The following is a 21,690-nucleotide window of genomic DNA, read 5'->3' on the forward strand; positions in this document are numbered from 1 at the left end:
CCCAAACCAGCTCCAGTTCGTATCAAAATGATCAAAAACAGAGTAAACAATTAGCAGCAAAGATGCACTTGGAAAGATTGTATACAGTAAACAAGAGTAAATGGGGAATGCACACGTGATAGGGAAAGACTTCAAACAAAGCACTAAACAGCAGAACAATAGAGTAGGAGGGCTTTGTAGAAGAAGGGGGCCCAGAGTGGGGCAGCTCAAAAACCCACTGTGTAGCTGCACAAAGAGAGGAAGGGCCCTGCACACCACCCAGCCAGAAACCTTCTCTAAAAACAGGCCAGCAAAAAAAGTTTTCCAACACCAGTTCTCACCTGCTGACAGATGTCAGATTCAGTAAAACAGACAAAATCTAGCAACTTGGCCTACATAAAATAGAATAGAATAGAATAGAATGTTAAGTCATTCCCAAGGGGAAATTCACCACTGTGTAGAAAAATGATCAAAATCAATTTTTTGTGTGTCTTTTTTTTCTCCATATGATTGGAGTTCAGATGCACAACGCTGTCCTGGACATATCTCATGTACAGTATAGTGATAATATCATATGCCTTTAAGTCCTGTCCTGCAGCACTTTACTTGTTCATCGAGGTTATGTTCGTGATTAAGGCTGTCAGGGAATGTGTCTTAAACAGCACCACATGTCTTGCTCTCTCCCCTTTGTGTCCTTACTTGTACTGAGAGACTCTTCCACAGCTGTATCAGCTCCCAGCGAGAGATGAACATTCCTGTTAGCAACCATGGTGCAAACTGTTAACCGTAGCATTAATAAACTGAACAGAAGGCCTTTTTTTTTTTTTTTTTTTTTTTTTTTTGGTAGGATTACAAATGACTCTTTGTTTTGGTTTAAACAAACAAAAAAATGCAATAGCCTGAGATATACACATTTTATCAGTGTATGTCAATGAAATTTTATGTGACAGGCTAACACAATGTAATTAATGATTGTGAAATGGAAGGAAATAGATACTTGGTTTTCAAACATCAATTTTCAGGTCTATTTTTGTCTGGATCTTTAATGGGCCTGTCTCAGACATGCACATACGTATAGATAAAAATAATTTAATTCTACCTCAGGCTGTATGTTTAGAGTCATTGTCCTGCTGCATGGATGTGCCCAAAATTTCCTTCAATTGAATAAAAACAAAACTGAAATAATAATTTTTGGACCAATGGAGGAGAGATAAAAGTTAGTTCACAGCTTCAGTCGCTTCAGCTAAAAACCACTAATCAGGCCCGAAATCTGGGTGTAGTGATGGACTCAGACCTGAACCTCCAAAAGCATCTAAAGACAGTGACAAGGTTGGCTTTCTATCACCTGAAGAACATTTCTAGGATTAAAGGACAGATGTCTCAGCAGGATCTGGAAATCTAATCCATGCGTTTATTTTTAGTCGAATTGATTACTGCAACGGTGTTTTCACAGGACTTCCTAAAAAGTGGATCAGACTGCTGCAGTTGATCCAGAACACTGCTGCCCGCATCCTCACTAAGACTAAGAAAGTAGAGCACATAACCCCAGTTCTAAAGTCCTTACACTGGCTCGCTGTATCTCAGAGAATAGACTTTAAAATACTTCTGTTAGTCTATAAATCCCTAAATGGCTTGGCACCTAAATACATCACAGACTTGTTATCAGTGCATCAACCCTCTAGATCACTCAGGTCGTCTGGCTGCAGCCTACTCTGCATACCTAGAACCAGAACTAAACACGGAGGAGCAGCATTTAGTTCCACTTATCTAGAACAAACTTCCAGAAAACTGTAAAAGTGCGGAAAGCCTGAGTTCCTTTAAATCAAGATTAAAAGTTTAGGATAGCCTCTGACTGTTCTAGTTCAACTGTTTTTATTGAAACCTCATTAGATGAACATGGTAGTCCAACTATTTTTAATATTTGCTTTTAGTTTCTATTTTTCCATATTCTACTTTGTTTCTACATTTTTCTCTTTTTTTTCCTGTATTTAATCATGTAAAGCACTTTGCATTGTCTCTGTACTGAAATGTGCTATACAAATAAATTTGCCTTGCCTTGCCTTGCCTTGCTGGACAGTCAATCTCCTACCCAGTCTCAGGTCTTTTGCAGTCTTAAATAGGTGTTCTTTTAAAACTGCCCTGTATTTAGCTCTGTGGATCACAGCATCAACTCCAGAGAGCTTCCATGTTCTTGCTGAAAAAATGTTGCTCCTCAGCATAATGCTTCTAACACCATGCTTCACCCTGTTGATGATGTGCTCAGGCTAACGTGCAGGGTTTTCTTTCTCTTTTAACACTTTGTATGTTGGCTAATAAGATCAGTTTTGGCTAAATCTGACCTGAACACCTACTTCACATGGTTGCTTTGTCACAACTGAAGTTCACACCAATCTGTATACGTTCATACAGCATATTGGGTGAGCTGTACACGGGATGTCTTATGGCTTTCTTTCAACAATTGCTTTATTCTTGCCAATACTGTATACACATATTTGTTGAGTTTGAATTATCTCATCAGGGCCGTGGATCACTGTGACTCCCGAGGTAGAGCAAAAATAAAGATCTTTATGAGAGCAGAATTATACAAGACAGACTAGAGCAGGATTGAGCTGTATTAAGCAGATAAACCAGCAGTTACAAAAGAACCAAAGGGAATACATATACTAAGGGGAATTGATAAGTGGTACAAGAAACAGCTGAGACTTGTGAGCAGAGCTGATGCAACTGATTAGGTAATATGAGAACAGAGAGACAGGGAATGGCAGAGGATGAATGTAAGAACTGGAACTGAACGCAGTCTAGAAACGAATAAGTAGTACAAAAACAGAACACTACAAGAAATAAGGAAGACTAACAACCACCAGGAGGCTGTGAAACTTAGGAACAGTAAGACTACAGGGAGTAAAATTAATGCAGAACTGAAAGGACCGGACTATCCAAAATAATATAGGACGTTACTAATAACAACCAAAGACAACTCTAAATGCAATAAATTGAACTACGTGAACAAACAAAGTCCAAATGGGATAATTTCAAACCTTTGGGAATTCAAACAGTTCACTAGAAATGCACCGATCTTGTTCTTTCCAATCTGATACGGTATCGATACCTGGGCTGAGCTTATCGGCCGATACCCGATACGATTCGATACTACTATTGAATAAATGAACCATATACCTTGCCATGTTACTGAAGGCCTCAGCCTTAACATAAACACTGTTATGTGCTCTTTAGTATGGCTTATTTAAGTTTGTTGTGTTAAATTTACCATCTTTGTTACCACCGATTGCTGTTTTAATATCAAGTTTGAAATGTTTCCAAATATCAGACTTGGCTCGGTCAGGTGCTTGCTACACGATGCTCTGTGTTTGCTCATTGCTAGCTGCTGTGTGTGCTCTGCGTGATGACATAACCAGGGTTGCAAACATAGAATTGAAGTGACTAGATCACTGTTACTGCATTGCTGTGTATGATATTAATTAAAAAAAAATGAAATGATGGGATCAGAATGCTGGATCGGCGTCATTCATCCGATATCCGATCCAGCTAACTAGTCAATATATGTGCCGATATCCGATCCAGGTATCAGATCTACAGTTCACCAAGATGTGTTGGTCTATAGAGATAACACATTTGGTGGCCGTACTGGCTCAAACGCTGAGTTTACACAGCAGGACCCTGAAGAATAGCATTGGCAAGCCCAAACCGTATGTTAATTCAATGCATGTGCATCATTTCCAGAAACCTTTCCCTGCTAAAACTTTTGCTCTGTTGCTGAATTTTACTATAAAAAGCATTATTTCTGGTCATTTTTCATTTGACCAGTTGAAACAGGTAACTCTGAGATTGTGTTCAGGGGTACGACTTACAATTATGTTGCAGTTAATGTCTTGCAAAGTTCAACTTTGTAGGGGGGTCAGAAAGCCAGAGCACTGAGACAAAATAGTAATGATCTCGCTTTCAGACAGGACAGGACTTACAAAGCACAATTCAGCTACATAGTTTTTGTTATGTTTGTAATCCTACACAAATTTTATTTTTCACAGTATTCAGATGTTTTTCATAACGCTACAGATAAATGTGTCATGTCTGAATTGAGATGTATACTTATTTACAATATACTATATACAGTGAATATAATGTTTTGTTGCTTCATCTGTAACCTGGAGAGGTTGCGGCCTTTCTTTACTTTTTGACCTTGTTTATTTAAAAGAGGATTATGTGCTGTCCTAAATAAACAAAGAATGATGCAAAAAGCCTGCATAGTTTGTCAATGAGCTAATTCTGGATCCACCACTCTTTTGTAAAACCACCCAGTCCCTGATGAATACAACAAGGGTGTTTCTGTGCATGCTTGCATGTTTACGTGCTTTATATTACATGTTCCTATCAAGGGGATAAAGTGTTGTTGGTTTTTTTTTTGGGGTGGTTTATGTTTTCAGGTTTGAAAAGGGTCATTTTGTTCTCTGATTTGTTTCTGTTGGCTTGGCTTTCTTTCCCCCTGCACAGCAGACTCTTGTTTGGCAATCATCACATATGATTTCGTGTTTGTTTTTCCCTGAATACCCTTCAGCCTGGTATCCTCTTTTCAGTGTAAGTTTGCCTGAAAAAACACAACCCCCTCCCCAACCCCCCAAAAAACCTTGAAATTCAATTTTGCTTTCCTTCCAGCCACCGCCTACCTCCCTTATTGCTTCTTGTGACACTGAATGCACAAGCTGGTAAAAATTACATAAAACTGAAATAAAAGGGAAATATATTTCTGAAACATCATGGGCACCTACTGTGTGTAAGCCATCCTCCTTTCAGAGTTAAAACTGCAATCATAATTCTCTCATGAACCATGAACCCAACTATTTTCTTAGTAAACTACCTGAAAATGTCGCAGTCTGGCTGTTTTTATTACACTGTAGCCTGTCACAGTCTCCATTAACAGATACATGATTGCGTGAAGGTTTTTAGAATAGTTAATGTTCTTGTTCTGTTTTTTTGTTGTTGTTTTTTTGTGTTTGGTTATATATTTTTTGTTTCGATGGGGGAGTGATTATTTTTTTAAATTACAAGAATAAAGTCATAAAACTGCAAGAATGAAATAGTAATTTAGTTAGTTTAAATTTATGTCAGGACAACAGAAACAATTTTGCAAACAACTGCGTAACTTTATTCTCTTGATTTTACAATTTTATTCTCGTTATGTTCTTTATTCTTGTACACCTTAAGACTTTATTCTCATGATTTCCAAAACAAAAAGATTGATGAAAAACCCACATTCGCGAGAAAATTCATAAATCTCTGAGAAATTAATACTTTTCCACAATTAAAAGCATACATTTGCTATATTAAAACAATCTCTGACATTGTGAAATCAGAAATTTTCAATCAATGGGATCATCTTATGACGCCTACGTTGGAAACCCCTAGCCTCGTGAGACCATCCTGATCTCGCGAGCTTTCAAGGTTTCACTCGCAGATCAGTCTGGCTACTCTCCGTTGAAGAAAATTTGGAGCCGTTCACCAAACGAACGTCCAATCAGCGTTGGCTTTGAGGCGGGTTGAGGTGTGACGCAACGGGAAGCGCAGCAGTTCAGTCTAAAGAACATGGCGGCTTCAGCCGATGAAACTAGCGTTAGCGCGGCTATCGAGCAAGTTTTATCGGAATTACAGAGTATTTCTTTGCTGAGCTAACGAGCCTTTACCTGCAGCAGCAACAGTAGCTTGGCTTGTGGTTGTGTTTTCGTCCTCGCTCTGTTACGAGCCACGACGAATCTGATTGGTTTATTTGGCCCGTCTATCACCAACATAGGCCAATCAGCTAACCAGTATTTTTGCCCCTTCCCAAAATTACTTCAACGGAAGGTTTCCAGATGGATATGCGGAGCAAATCTATCTGGCGGCGTCAGGTAAGGAAACCCCTGCTTTAGGGAACGTGTAACTGAATAGTTTGGAAGTACAAAATGCAGAGAAATTCACTGTGAGCAACTTGTTTTGCTAATAGTTGTTAGCCTGGCCACTCAACCATTGAGAAATCCCTCCGAGTTTCAAACGTGGAGCTGGAAAATGGTTTAGTTGGGTTCATTGGTACTCTCAGATCCAAGTTCCAACTTCAGAGCTGAATAGAAAACAGTATAAGTAGCCACCAGCTCTTGGCCCTGCTTCAGTGTCATCCACTGCGTCATCTTTCATTTGTTCATATTTACCTCATAAATAATAAATCATGCTAAATCTTCCACCAGTTGCACCACAGTTTTAGAACCGTGGTTATGAGGTAACTGATGGCTGAATGTTATAAGTTCCAGGGTGTGTGTGTCAAACGACAGGAGATTTATATTACATTTTCCATATATTTTGTGTTTGTCTTCATGTTCTAAACTCTTATTGACATGATCATGTTTAAAAGCACTGATAGACTGTGCTTGCACCCTGACTAAAATCAAAAGGTTTGTGCAGAAAATCACAAAGAAATTTAAGCATTTGATTTAAGTATATGGAATCAGAAAAATCTCTGACACATGCTGGATAAAACTGCCCAAGAAAGAGAGGTTAATCCCTTTGATTAAAGATAAAATCTTTGGTCATTACTTTTTATCCTAGTTGTGTCATGCTTTTCTGAGCCTCATGTGAGTCAGTTTACTGCTAGAATCAGACAGAAGAGACCATGTGGGGTTTGCAAGTAGCAATAGAAAGTTGTTTTTGGAGAAAGTAGTTGCTAATCAACTTTGTGAACATTTACAAAGCAATGACCTACTTGAGGAGTTTCAGTCAGGCTTCAGAGCTCATCATAGCACTGAAACGGCTCTGGTGAAGGTCACTAATGATATTCTCATGGCCTCAGATAATGGACTTGTGTTTGTACTTGTCCTGTTAGATCTCAGTGCTGCATTTGGTACAGTTGATCACAATATGCTCCTAGATAGACTTGAACATACTGTAGGGATTAAGGGGAGAGCATTAGGCTGGTTTAAATCTTATCTGTCGGAAAGATTCCAGTTTGTTCATGTTAATAATAAATCTTCCTCAAACTCTAGGGTCACCTGTGGAGTACCACAGGGTTCAGTCCTTGGACCAATTCTCTTTACTATATATATGCTTCCGATAGGCAAAATTATCAGACAGCATGGGATTAATTTCCACTGTTATGCTGATGACACTCAGCTATTTTTATCCATAAATCCTGATGAATCCAATCAATTACTTCGACTGCAGTCATGTCTTGATGACATCAAAAGTTGGATGACTTTAAATTTCCTGCATCTAAATTCTGACAAGACCGAAGTTGTAATCTTTGGGCCTGAGTCCTCAAAAAATAAACTTCTTAACCAATCACTTAATCTGGATGGCATTAACTTGGCCTCTGGTAATAAAGTAAAAAACCTTGGTGTTATATTTGACCAAGACATGTAATTTAAATCCCATATTAAACAGGTTTCCAGAGTTTCCTCTTTTCACCTCCGGAACATTGACAAAATTAGAAACATTCTGTCCAGGAGTGATGCTGAAAAACTAGTCCATGCATTTGTTACTTCAAGGCTGGACTATTGTAATTCTTTACTATCAGGAAGTCCACAAAATGCAGTTCAAAGTCTTCAGCTGATCCAAAATGCTGCAGCAAGAGTTCTGATGAAAATCAACAAGCGGGATCATATTTCTCCAATTTTAGCTTCCCTTCATCTGCTTCCTGTTAAATCAAGAATAGAATTTAAAATTCTTCTTCTAACGTATAAAGCCCTTAATAATCAAGCTCCATCATATATCAGAGCTCTGATTACCCCGTATGTTCCTAACAGAGCACTTCGCTCTCAGACTGCAGGTCTGCTGGTGGTTCCTAGAGTCTCTAAAAGTAGAATGGGAGGCAGATCCTTTAGCTATCAGGCTCCTCTCCTGTGGAACCAACTCCCAGGTTTGGTCCGTGAAGCAGACACCCTGTCTACTTTTAAGACTAATCTTAAAACCTTGCTTTTTGACAAAGCTTATAACTAGAGTGGCTCATGTTACTCTGAGCTACCTTTATAGTTTTGCTGTGATAGGCCTAGGCTACTGGAGGACATCAGGGCCTATTTTTCTCACTCTACTGATTTCTACTGTTCTCCAGTCTACTGTTCTCCAGATTTGCATTGCATTACATTGAAATGACTGTTGTCATTTCAGCTTTTAACTTTTTGTTCTCTCTCTTTTTTCTTCATAGTAGGTACACCTGGTCTGATGTTCTGTTGACTGTGACATCATCCAGGGAAGACGGCTCACCCGCTACTACCATCTAATGTAGAACAGATTACTAGATCAATGTGTGCTTCTGTGCTTTTTTGTCTCTCTTGTTGTGTCTCTGCTCTGTCTTCTGTAACCCCAGTCGGTCGAGGCAGATGACCGTTCATACTGAGCCCGGTTCTGCTAGAGGTTTTTCCTTCCCGCTAACGGGTGTTTTTTCTTTCCACTGTCGCTTCATGCTTGCTCAGTATGATGGATTGCAGCAAAGCCATGTACAATGCAGACGACTCTCCCTGTGGCTCTACGGTTCCCCAGGAGTGAATGCTGCTTGTCGGGACTTTGATGCAATCAACTGGTTTTGTTATATAGGAACATTTTTGACCAATCTGTATAATCTGACCCAATCTGTATAATATGATTGAACTTAACTTTGTAAAGTGCCTTGAGATGACATGTTTCATGAATTGGCGCTATATAAATAAAATTGAATTGAATTGAATTGAATTGAATTAAGCAAAGAAGAGACAGCAGGAATAAACAATTTTATGTTTATTTTACTTTTTATTTTAGCAGAGAGAAACCTTCAACAGAAACAGGCACGTTTCTGTCAAAAATCTGGTACAGGGATATTTCTACTCTGTTTTATTATATTTAAACATTGTTGGATAGCTTAAATATATGAGAAAACCTGAGCCCAGCTAAAAAAAAAAGCATTATCTTGACATAAGTGAAGACAACTTTATTAATAAATCACTTTAAAACAGCAAAATAGGAAAGGCAGAAACATAAAAGCGTGACTGAAAATTAGAAACAAACTAATAAAATGGACTCCCAAGTTGGGTCAAAAGCAAGCGAAATGAGGTGGGTTTTAAGAACAAATTTAAAAACAATAAGAGAAGTGGCCTGTCTAACTGTGTGGCAGTGTATTCAACACCTTAAACTGAACTTTATGGCCATTTGCCAACGTTGCTGAACTTTTAATCAATTTAATCAATTTAAATTTAAAAGTACACAACTGAACGATTTTTGCACCATTATTATCTTGCACTGCTAACATTGGACTTTTCAAATAAATGCCTTTTTTTCACCACTATTTTTGCACTATAAACATTGTGGAATATTCTTCTGCACAATTTTTTAAAAACTGCTTTTTCTCCTGCACTGTACATTCCTATCACTGCTGCACTTATTACTATATTGTAATGTTATTTTATTTTCAATTGCAATCTCATTACATTGTGGTAAGCTGTATGAATTGAAATTTCATTTTGTATGCACTCTGTACTTACAAAATGACAATAGAATTTCTCTAAGTCTAACTTTAGGGGATGCTACTACAAAAGTCCTGTCCCCTCTGAGTTTCTGTGTTCGGTATGTCCAGAAAAAACTGTTGACATGGTCTTGATAAAAGGGAATAAGATGCGCCTGTCATCAACTTGGAGTCTCAGCATAACATGTCATATCTTGTTTGTTTTGGCTTGTGCATCAAGCCTTTGATCGTAAACGGTGAAAGAAGTGGAGAAACGTCATAATTGCTTTGAAGGAACCGGGAAGTAAGTTTGCAATGGAATATTTCCTTCAATTTCATTATCTGATGAGAAGGCACCCACAGGTATTTCATTATCCATTTGGGTGGCTAAAAACAAGGTGATGTGAGCTGAAGGGGGGGGGAGCAGCAAGATAAAACATGTTCTGCTTCATTAGGATCTAGAGCAGGAAGTATGGATAGAAAACTACTGCCAACCTTTCTTTTTCCCTTAAAAAAATTCCCAAGTTTCATTATGTCTCACCACTTGCACATGTGTGCAGGTCAATGACTGGGATATGACAGAAAAGTCAACAACACTCCTGCAGGAGACCTAGTACATAAATGCAGCACAGAAAAAAATCTCAGTGAGCCATTAAGAATCTGAAAGAAGATAAAACGATGCGCTCTTAAACATTTTTCTCATTTGTAACATATTGTTTTGTTTTTTAAATCAAGTCTATATTATTTATTCTTAACTCTACTTTCTGCTTCCTTGAAAATCTTGGGGTTTCAGCCCTCCCTGGACAATAATGTCAGCAAAGCACTCCGAAGGTCATGTCCATCAGCCTGAAGATTTATGTCTTGTTTCTTGCCCATAATGATCAATGCATTTCCTCCCTTGCCCTTTTTCATTCACTTATGCAAACATCCTCACTAATTCAATTCTCCACACTGAGCGAGAAGCTGCATGGCCTGATTCACAGCCAGAGGCCCAAACGTCGAGGCAGGAATGATAAACACCGTGCACCGATCAAGGGTCATGAGCACCGAGGTCCTTGGGCTCTTTGTTCTTTGTTCAAAGAGATTTTGACACTGTTCACTTCCTTTCTCTTTCTTCTTATCAGACTTTGCTCAATTCCTGTTTTTGTTTCTGCTTCACTTACTCAAAAAAAATGAGCTGGTGAAAAAAAAATTTACTTTACTGTACCAACTGACTCAAAAAAAACCAGCATGTTGTTTAATATTTGTCTGATCTGGCTTTCAGCAATACCGGTATTGTGACAGCAAATAAATCGGTTTAAATCGGAGGCAACTGGTCTTTCGTTCAGTTCTGAAAATATTTTGACATCTATCCAGGAGTCTTTGTCAGTTCTGGTCGCTCGCACTTGAGCAACCTGTGCGAGCAACCAGAAAGACCAGAATGTGATGAACCGGATAACTGGGAATTTGCACAGACACCGGTATTGTGACTGGTCTGGCAACTATTTTTTGTCTATCATTATCGCATATCATTACAGTTCCTTTGGTTTAGGAGGATATTGAAAGCAAACGCGAAGGAGTTTCTTCTGGAGCTCTTACAAATTCATCAAAGTCAAAAAAATACAGATTTTATTTCAGCTACTATAGATGCAGGATGTGAGAGGTGGACAAATCATGGGTTAATATTTATAGCACAGCTTTTTAGAGGATCAACAATGAAATAATCTAAACAACTCTAATGGTGAGTAATAAGCATATGGAAATCCGCAATCCTGGAAAGCCGACAACAAAGAATTTGTCAAAATACAACACGAAGGAAAGTCAAAGTCTAAACACCAGGAGATCGTGACAACATCATGGAAAGAACAGCAGAACAACTGAAGCTGAATTTGGAGAGTTTTGAGTCTAGATGTAAACCAGCAAGCAGCAACACGACTCATAGTAAAACCCTGACCCCTCTGTTTATGCTTCTTGTTTAATTGTAAGAGTTTAGAATGTTCTGAAATGTTTTGAGGTGTTTTGGTGTTTGGCACATAAGCGTAACTGAACTCGGTTGATATAAACTTGGCTGTGTTTTTTTATCAACACTGGAAACCGGAGTTAGAAGCTAGAGAGGCCCATCAGAATGAGACAACAGGGTTTGGTTTAACCTTTTGTTGCTACCAAAGAACTGAGCATCTTCCTTTCAAGGTCAAGAGTGATTACATGTTTAGCTATTCTCTGATACACAGTGTAATAGTATTCCATCTAGGGAAGAAAGAAGACATCTGTTGGGATACATGATGCACACGCAAACACACACCCACAGGAGAGAAAGGCCTCAAAAGAGGGAGTCATTCAGGACTTTTACTGTGGCTGTCGAACGTGTCAATAAATGTCCTCCTGGCGTGATAAAGGAGCCGCCTCGCCTCGTCTCGCCTTTGTATCCTGAGTCTTCTTTTTTAAAGAGTTAAATTCTCTACAACATAATTCATATGTGTCAGTATTTATGAAGATATGCTTTAATATAGATTTCTTTTTATAAATTCAATTTTTTCTGAGCTCTTATTCGTTCTTCAATGGATTACAGTTTTTTTTTTTTAGGTATGGTTTGGTGTCCTGTGTGTTTTACCACAACATATGTTCAGCTATAGAAACAGAAAAGCACATCTGGGATTTGTAACTTTTTTTGGAAACAAAAGGTTTTAAAATTTAACACTTCTGTGATTTTTTTTCCCTTCATAGTTGCAGATATCTGTTTTAGAAATGGAAAAAAATGTCCAGGATATTTTTCCACCCAGATTTATAGTATATGGGTTGAAACATTAATCAAAAATGACGCTTTCTGTGAAATAAAATATGTATTGCAAATGTACATCTTTTATCCAATCAGAGTGGATGAGCTGAAGACACCAGAAGAATTGAGGTTGTTTTTTTATGTTGGTTAGGAATCAGCGAGGCTTCTGTATGTTTCACCTTTACATGCAGACTAAACAAGTCTATTTTCCCTGTAGAACATAGATTTACAGTACTACTAGACAGGAAGGAGAGCTCTACCTACACACAGACAAATGTGCACACGCACAAACACACAAACCCCCACAAATACAGGCCGTTGTTGTAGTGGATGGTAGACCACAACGCGCAGGCAGACAGCCAGTGAGTCCAATAGAGGCCCAAAGTAACCACTTTGAAATGAACACTTTAGAGGACAGCCAAACCACGACATAAAACACGCAGACACACACAGAGGAAGAGCACACTCTGCAGCCAGAGCATTGTGTGCTGACCGAGGCCTTCAAGAAAAAGTTTAGAAGGAGAGCAATTTGCAGCACACTGAGAAAGTCTCTGAGGAAAAATTGTTTTGGGGAAAACAAAACTGCTAGTGTCCAAAACATAACCTTGGGTCGCAGAGGAAAAAAGGTCAAGCAACACTGAACTGTTATTCAGAAATTAATGCGTTAATTGAATTTAATTATATTGTTATTAGCATATATTTCTGACATGATAAAGTGGTTTTGGATGTTGACGTGTGTCATCTCTCTCCTCCCCGTTCCTCCACTGGGTGTGTGTTTTAGACATACACATCACCTTAACCTCTAAAGGGACCTTTCAACCTGTGAAATAATTATAAAAATACCTCAAAGCAAGTTCTTTTCATACTAGCATACTAGATAACCACTTTTAGTCTCCAAAGTGATATCATGTCCTCATTTCCGTCAATGTATGGTTGGATTACATGAATCATTTAGGTACAGTCCCAAAGTTTTTCAGTAAACCTTTGAGGAACTTTCCTTGAAATGTTAAATGTTTGTTCATTCACCTAACCAAGCTGAATTCTAGCGGTATTTGCACGTTCACAAACACACCATCTTGTTCCTCTCCCACCTCAACCGTTCGGGACCAAGCTAAAAACGGTCCGGCCCAATCACATTGCAGTATTACAGCTTAAGGCGGGACATTCAGTTGTGAGGAAAGCAAAGGGTGCCGAGCCCATAGCTAAACCAAAATACATATGGCAGCACAGGAGGATGCACGCAGCTGGGTGTTGCTTCCCCCAATCAGTTTAGAAAGTTCTGCTGAATATCCTTCCTTTCCCCAAACGGATTCAATGGGAGCAGACACAGCTTGATAAACTGCAGAACACCGAGTGCTACACATTATCAGTCTGACGTGCCATATTAATATTCCACTGCCAGTTAAAAAAGAAAAAAGAGACTTCCATTCCATATCTCTGTAACATAGCAAAGAAACAGCACTAACAGGCAACACAGTCCAGTTTTGCTAAATAGTGCAACATACAAAGTATGTATAAAGATTTATCAGATAATGTCTTGATAAAGAAACATGTATAGAGTCTGATTATTCATTGCAGTTGTCAGCAAGACATGAGTATCAAGCAAAAACATCTGAACTTCCCACTTGTAGGGTAAAACACATGCTAAATAATTTATTAACGCATAGCTTTTTGATTTTTATTTATTTTTTCTTTTTGCAAACTAGATCTGCTCCCTCTGGTAGTGAAATGTTTGACAGAAAATTATACATTTTAAATACTATGTCCTTCATTGGACATGTTAGATCAAAGCCTTTCAAACATAGTATAACAATCCAAAAAAAAATATGCTTTTGTTTCTTGCACGGATTGAGGCTTTGCTTCCAAAGATGACATGCATTATTTTTCCGCAACGATGTGATGTTTGTGGAGTATAATGGTTCCCAGCTCTAGCAAAGCCTGTGATAAATGTAGAACTGTTTCATGTTAAGCTAAAGCTGTGTTTAAAACATTTTTTAATGAGACATTTATCATCTCATACTTTCCACCAGCTCTTTGTACGTGGAGATTGTTTTCTGTAAATAGAAACTGTCACTGGTAAATGAAGGCTGCTATGGGAATGTGAAATATGACTACAGTGATGGAACAGGAAGAACTATGACTTAGCGTTTTGAGCAGAGAAACAATAATTTGTGCCAGGGGGACCAAAATCAATCAATGACAGTTTATAAAATAAAAAGACTGATCCTTTATGTTCTTTTTATTTGTTTGCTTGATGGCTGGAACACTTTCTTAACACACCATTGGGTTGTAGTGTTTGCAGTGATACCGCCTTTAAAATCTTTTCACGTCAAATGATGGACAGTTGTGCAAAGAAGCAGAAAGCCTCAGCTGATGCGGCCCAAAAAGTTTTCAGTTGACACTTCTCAGTTGTTCTTCAAAGAGTGTCACAATACTTCCCAAGACAGGTGGAGGGCAGAGCCAAGGACACCCAGGCTGAACTGAACACCTTGTTCTAGTTAAAATGTATGCATTATTTTCTTCTTCTTTCATTTTTTACCCTTTCAATTGTCACTACAGCATTTTTTTTCATCGATTTGTATCAAGCTTTAAAGGCATCAGATCACTTAAATTATTATGAATTGATTTTATTTATATAGGAACAATTCCCAACATATACCATCTGAAGGCAATTTTAACATACACAGGTCCAGTTCATATTCTACTACACAGAAATGCACACTAAATCAAATTTACACCAGTAAACTCACATCATAAACGCAGATTGCATTTAATGACACACAATTCAGTCTGATAGTTCATGTACCACAAGACAGTGTAAGACAAAATTCCCACACTGCAAAAAAAAAAAAAGCTAGATGAACTCAAAATTTCAAGGCAACAAACTTCGATAAAATTTTAAGTTGGGCAATCAAACTAAATATCTTAAGTTTTGCTTTTGAGTTGGCTCAACTCTAAATTCTAATTTTTGTCAACTCAACTGTAAGTTATATTAACTTCTAATTTTACATTGTAATTACTTTAAATTCTTTATTCTACCAACTATCCTGTAAGTTGTACTAACTTCTAATTTTACATTGTAATTACTTTAAATTCTTTATTCTACCAACTATCCTGTAAGTTGTACTAACTTCTAATTTTACATTGTAATTACTTTAAATTCTTTATTCTACCAACTATCCTGTAAGTTGTACTAACTTCTGATTTTATATTGTTATAACTTTAAATTATTTGTTCTCCTAACTATCGTATACGTTGTACTAACTTCTAATTTTATATTGTTATAACTTTAAATTCTTTATTCTACAAACTATCCCGTAAGTTGTGCAAATCTCTAATTTTAAATTATAATAACTTTAATTTCTTCATTTTACTAACTCTCATGTAAGTTGTACTAACTTATGATTTGTATAAATAATTACAGAAATGTATAAATAATTACAGATGCAACATATACATTCAAAACTTTTGTTTTATTTGAACTGTACCAGGATCAAAGCCCTTCCAACAGGGCCAAGTAAATGCAAACTAATGAGACCCAATTGTCCCAGTCAACTTGTGCAACAATGTGTAGCACAAGCTTTTATAACACTGCTCAATACTATGTGCTGTTTTACAAACACTGAACCTCAACATTTAAGATGTTTAAGGAAAACCCAATAAAGTACAAAATAAATGTAAGACAGTGGGAGTTTGAGGTACATCAGAGTTGTGTGTGAGAAACAGGAAGACAAAATTAACATGGGTTGGCTGGACAGAAGGAACCTTTCAGAGATCAACAATTCCATACCCAACAGTATCAGTTAGCGTGCAGATTCACTCAAGGAGTTTGTTTTTGAGGGATCTTACCCTTGCAGAGAGATCTGTACCAAGTTCCATGAAAACCTTCTGAATAGTTTCAAATGTGTACCTGAGATCTTTTGGGTACTTAAGGTTCAACGCATAGATCAGTCCAAAGAGGTAACCAAAAGCAGTCGGCAGGTCAGGGAGATCTTGAAGGACAATCTCTTCTTCCACAACAACAGCAACATTCACCACACTTTGAGGAGCTGCGCTGTCATCATCCTCCAACACAGTGAGGACACCCACAGTGAGGCCCTTCGTCTGCTCCTCTTCTGGGTCAGTGTCCTTGTGTGGACAGACAGGAAAATACATTAGTCATTAAATTACTGTGAATAGGAATAAGGTATTACGCTAAAAGAATCACAAATTATTGAATACAATTTTTTTCAAAATTGAATTAATTATGAGTTGGACATCTGAACTATTTCCATCCCATACCCCACAATTAAAGATTTAATCCCTTACACACATCAATTGACATCATCTAGGCTACATAGAGTCATATCCAGGACAGTACAGCTATTGAAGACACTCTGGCCATAAGGAGAGATAAAGGAACAAGGAGGACAGAGAGGTAATGGTTCAAGTCAATGTTAAATTCAGCACTATAAATACAGTATAATAACGTTTTTATAATTTCTACTTATAACTACTTACAAAACAGTTCCTGAAGAGCTTCTCCTGACTGTCACGGAGATACAAGGGAAGGCCCTTCAATGCTGCAGTTTGTCGAAGTGCAGTGATGTCAGATGTCTGAAACAAAGAGTTGCATGAAATTAATTATAAAATTGTATTCAGTAATTTTACATTTTTCGGCTTGGACCCTGCGATTGCTCATTGTCAAGGTTTATTTTGAGGGTTTGTCATGAGAAGAATCACTTAACATTGTAACAATTGCTACCAAAATTATTACTATAGTTTCATAAAAAGGCAACATTTCTTTTTTATATTCATAATGTTCAGAGTTATTAAATTACTACATCTAGAATTCACCTCTTGATCCAGGCTGTTAAGGAGCTGATCCATCTCAGATGAAAAAGCTGTCCTCCTCCCCCGATAGAGTCTCAGGAGCCTGCAAGTGTGCTGATGAAGGGCAGCTCTGAAGTTGTCCATTAGGTTCTTGTTTGTGATGCGATAAAACTCCTCCCTTATCTGTTAAAAATGTAAACATAAAATTGAAATCCTCAATTCAAAGTCAATACAATATCAACACCATTGTCATGTTAAATATGCATTCTAATCAACACGCATAACTCTTCTACTCCCCTTGTGAAAACGAGTAAATCATAAACACAACATAATATATTTTTAGTTCACATGCTTACCTCTGCCTCACAAAACAGAGCAGGCCACCGCACCAGAACCTCTGACACCATAGGCTGCAGCTCCACGATCTCCTTGCGTCTCAAAGAGAAAGTCAACTCCATCTTTTGCCTGATGAGTGCAACATTCTTGCTCTTCTTCTTAAACTCTTCAACCAGAGCCAGTCTTTCATCCTCCAGTGAATCATCATTATGGTTTTCTGGATGGTCAGGGACGTGGTTAATCTCGCCTCGCTTTGCTCTCTTCAGAGAAGAACCGGCACCATCATCTTCACTGCTCCTCTTTTTCTTGTTAATGCTCACCTCGATACAGCCTGCCTGACGCAGCTTGGACCTGTAATTGCCAAGTTTGTATTTTATGCTCATTTTCCATCCTTCATACCCCGTTTCACTGCCTGGTTCCCGAAGGCAGGGGTGTCTATTGATGAGAGCAGAAGCAACTGACTCAATCTGGTCTTGATCAGGATAGGCTTTCACTTCAAAGACTGCCTGAGCAATCTTGTCCAAAATATCTGTCTTCATGTCTCTTGTTAAGCTGATACCTTTCTTGGTCTCTCCATATGCTTCATTGCCTTTACGCAGCTTAAGCTCCACATCATAGGAGAAGGGTGGGATCGGAAAAGGTGAAGGCCATTCTGAGACATTTCGCAGATAGTTCTTAATAAAAGCTGAGGGACTCTGGTGTGACTCTCTGCTGGATAAACTGGCTGTATCCAGGGAAGACCCTGAATCAAAAGAGTCTGACTCTTGCAGAACAACTGCAGACTCATCCCAAAGAATGTGCAAGATAGCACGCTCAGGTGGCAACTCATGGATGTCAATCAAATTACAGAGAGCATTATTAAAGCCTGGGTCCTCATATTGTAGTGTAAAACTGCCTTGAAGTTGAAGATTTTCCTGAAGAATGTTTTGCAACTGCTCAACCGAACCAGGTACTTCAGGAAGTGTCACTTTACGGGACATTCTTGGGGAGATTTTCACCAGCAGTACTAATCCAGCCTATGTCACAAAAAATAAGGACAAAACACAGAGGGGTCAGGTTAAAGAAAATTTCTCGAAAGTTAAATTCATAAATAATGTAACAAGGTCTAACAATGTGTTAATTCTACCTGCAAGTATTAACAAGAAAAGCAATGTCTCCATAGGCAAAGCAAGCTTGAGCAGCAAAAAAGTACATAATATGAACAAGGATCCAACAAAAACTGAACTGAAAACCAAACCTATACACAAACATTAGGGGTAACTGCAAACAGGACATAGGTGAATGAAACAAGACACAGGTGAAACAAATCAGGAAATCCATTAAATACAAGAAGTAAAACTGACAGAAAAATCTCTCAAAATAAAATAATGGACAAGCTGTGACATCTTGTTTGAATAGAAGAAAGGGTGAAAATGTGAATGAGAGCAACAGAGTTTTATTTATAGAGTGTAATGAGAGTCCACTGACCATTCTGTGTCACTTCAATGGAGGAGGCACACTTTTGGAGTCACCAGCACCTTCCCTCCCACTGTGTATGCCACTAGTGGATGATGGTTGTTGAGAGCCTGGGGAAAGAAAATCTCAATGTCTGCGTAGATGCTCTCCACAAGTTCAAAAGACCTAAAATGTTCAAGGTACCAAGATGTGAGCTTTTTGCCAACAAAGGCTACTTTTTCAGGGTTAACTACTATGGTCACGATTTTATAAAATTCTGGCAGTCCACTGCAGTGTCCAGATGAAAGAATCATACCCTCCACATATCGGGTCCTATGGAAACATGCTAAGATTGCTTTGGCTTGAGTTCACCGAAAGTCATATTTGCAGTTGAATTTCTGCAGCCGAATGTTTGCAGCTGAATTTTCGCAGGTGAATTTTTTTGCAGGTGAATTTTTACCAGATTAAAATTCAGTGTAAGGAATTCAATGTCTAACAAAATTCAGTGCTTAAAATTCAGTGTTTAAAATTCAGTGTTAAAGAAAAGGTGGATTCCAATGGGACTGTTTTTCTTCCATACTCTAGCGACCCGGCTAAAATACAAAGAAAACACTCCGCCGACGCAGATCCGGTGTATTTATCAAAGCTTGGTCACTGTGCTGAGGCATCGGGTCGGTTAGAGCTGCGTTCATATGAGGTTATACTGTCAAACTATTAAGGCAATGATCAGTGTCATTAGACTCACTGGTCGTTGGTATTTTAGTGATCATACCCACCGGTATATAGTAGTATTTACTATATACTAGGGCTGTCAAACGATTAAAAATTTTAATCGCAATTAATTGCATAATTTCAATAGTTAACTCGAGATTAATCGCAAAATAATCGCATACTTTATCTTTTTATTTCTGAAAGTGTAAAAGCCTATTTGGGCCTTTTAATATGCAAATTTGCAATAAATGACACTAGTAAAAAACATCCTTGTACAAAAGATATTTTAATATTTTTTCTTTTCAAGGACTTTCAGAATTGGAATGAAAACATCCTGGTGCCATAAAATGTTAAACTCTGGCCAGTAATGGCTAAATCATTAATCATAGCGCCCTGATGTAAATAAATAAATATTTCATGTCAAAATATTTGTTTGCCTCTTAAACAAAGATAGACATGGTATTAAGCATTTAAATATAAAGTAATACTAATTTTACATTTTAATAAAGTCACAACTATTATTCATTTTTTTCACTCTCTCATATGCATCTAATCCAGAGCTTTCACACCAACAACAATAATTCCCTCGTATATTTTTGTATGCTGCTTTTATTCACATTAAAACAGTTTAAAGCTTGGAAAAGGATTTAAATTTTCCAGTTCATTCCAGAGTCTTACACTTTGCTTGCAACTGGGGAAAGAGCTACCGTTTATTGCAACCGTAAAGTGCAGAAAATACGGGCAGAGCTGCTCCTGCCTTTAGTCCCTCGGCTCCGATGTTAGGATGAGCTGCAGCACGTTATGAGGCGGATGGATATTTCAGGTGGATATACTCACTGTTTTTGTGTCTGTTGTTTTAGAGCCCATATAAGCGACTTCACTTTCAGAAACAAGCCCGAAAAACTGCAATCCGCGACTCATGAAGTTTACAATCGACTTTAGAAAAAAAGAAGCCCAAAGTCGCATGAAATAAACGGGCTTGGCAACAGTGAGCGCGTGTCTGTTGTGCTAAAGTCTCTAGCATTCATGGAACTACGGAAAGTGTCGAGGGAGAAAAAAAAAAACAAAGTCCGAAGAGCGCGGCGAGGAAAAAAACACCAACGCTTAAAAAAACACATTTAAAAAATGTGGGCGTCATGGTCTAAAAAAGTTAACGCGTTAAAACTGACAGCCCCACTATATACTACATTTAGAAGTATAATATACCGGGCCACTTTATAGCATAGCAGGTAACACCGACAGCTGCACGCTCCCTTCTGTGAATAGTGCACTCCATAGACTGTGAAGACAGACAGCAAAATAGGCCCAGCGGACCGAGCCGCAGCTTGTGTGCGGCTTCGGCTCGGGCTCCACTCTCTAACTGTCCCTACTGTCAAACTAACCTGCTCTCCTGCTGCATAAAGGAAGCAATGCAGGTACTGAATTGGCAGTGTTATTACCACGGTGTAATAACACTGCCAATTCTTCTAACAGTGACAGATTACATGAAATGTAGGTTAATTTTGCGACCACAATTTTGAGTTAGAATTGGTAATGAACATGAATTAACAGAGTACCAACCAGTCAGACGATAACATGCCTATCTTGTTTTATGGGACTTGCCCAGACAAGCTAGCGGCTAACTGATGCAGCGCTACTAGCATCAGTTAGCCTCTAGCTTTCGCTACTGACTGTAAAGCTGTTGGTGTTTAAATGTAAAAAATGTGTATGTCTCCTTCTTCATTAAACGACTTGGAATACTGCACAACACAACTTAGAATAACAGTCTCGTATCATTTTAATTTAATTTAATTAAAGGTTACTTACCTGTGTGGACTCCAGCTCGAGGCAGCACAGCCACAATGAGACTTCAAGTGCCAAGTGCCAACTCGGAAAGTTGGCTTTCCCGCCTTTCGCAACAAAGAAATAAGAGTTTGCAGAACTCCTGTCCCTTGTATTGAACTCCAACTTAAAGATTTAAGTATTAGCAACTCACCAAACTGTTTTAGAGTATACAACTTGCTTGCTTTGTTGTGCTAACTAATTTTATTGCCTCAAATGTCAATAATTGATATTTTCAAGTTTGACCAATTTAAATCACTGTTTTAGGCCAAAAAATACAAGTTGGTTTTTTTGCAGTGCATTGGTATGAAGGTATTTACGTGAAAAAGCTTGCCAATAGCGTCTTCAATGAGTAAAACAGCGGAGACCTATCTACCCCCTCTTATTGTAT

At 38.2% G+C, this 21,690-nt stretch overlaps 1 protein-coding gene across 1 annotated transcript; it reads right to left on the reverse strand.

Moving 5' to 3' along the window:
- Positions 1-15,639: 15,639 nt before the first annotated feature.
- LOC118566474 lies at positions 15,640-21,483 on the reverse strand. The gene is made up of 6 exons (XM_036148731.1): positions 21,285-21,483; positions 18,801-18,898; positions 17,354-18,349; positions 17,022-17,180; positions 16,686-16,781; positions 15,640-16,313 (listed from the first exon to the last, which is right to left on the reverse strand). Exons 2-6 carry the CDS (start codon positions 18,801-18,803, stop codon positions 16,002-16,004), a joined length of 1,566 nt encoding a protein of 521 aa, XP_036004624.1. The 5' UTR covers positions 18,804-18,898; positions 21,285-21,483; the 3' UTR covers positions 15,640-16,001.
- Positions 21,484-21,690: the final 207 nt, after the last annotated feature.

The sequence above is a fragment of the Fundulus heteroclitus genome, chromosome 16, assembly GCF_011125445.2.
Source record: "Fundulus heteroclitus isolate FHET01 chromosome 16, MU-UCD_Fhet_4.1, whole genome shotgun sequence".
In the NCBI taxonomy this organism is placed as follows: Eukaryota; Metazoa; Chordata; class Actinopteri; order Cyprinodontiformes; family Fundulidae; genus Fundulus; species Fundulus heteroclitus.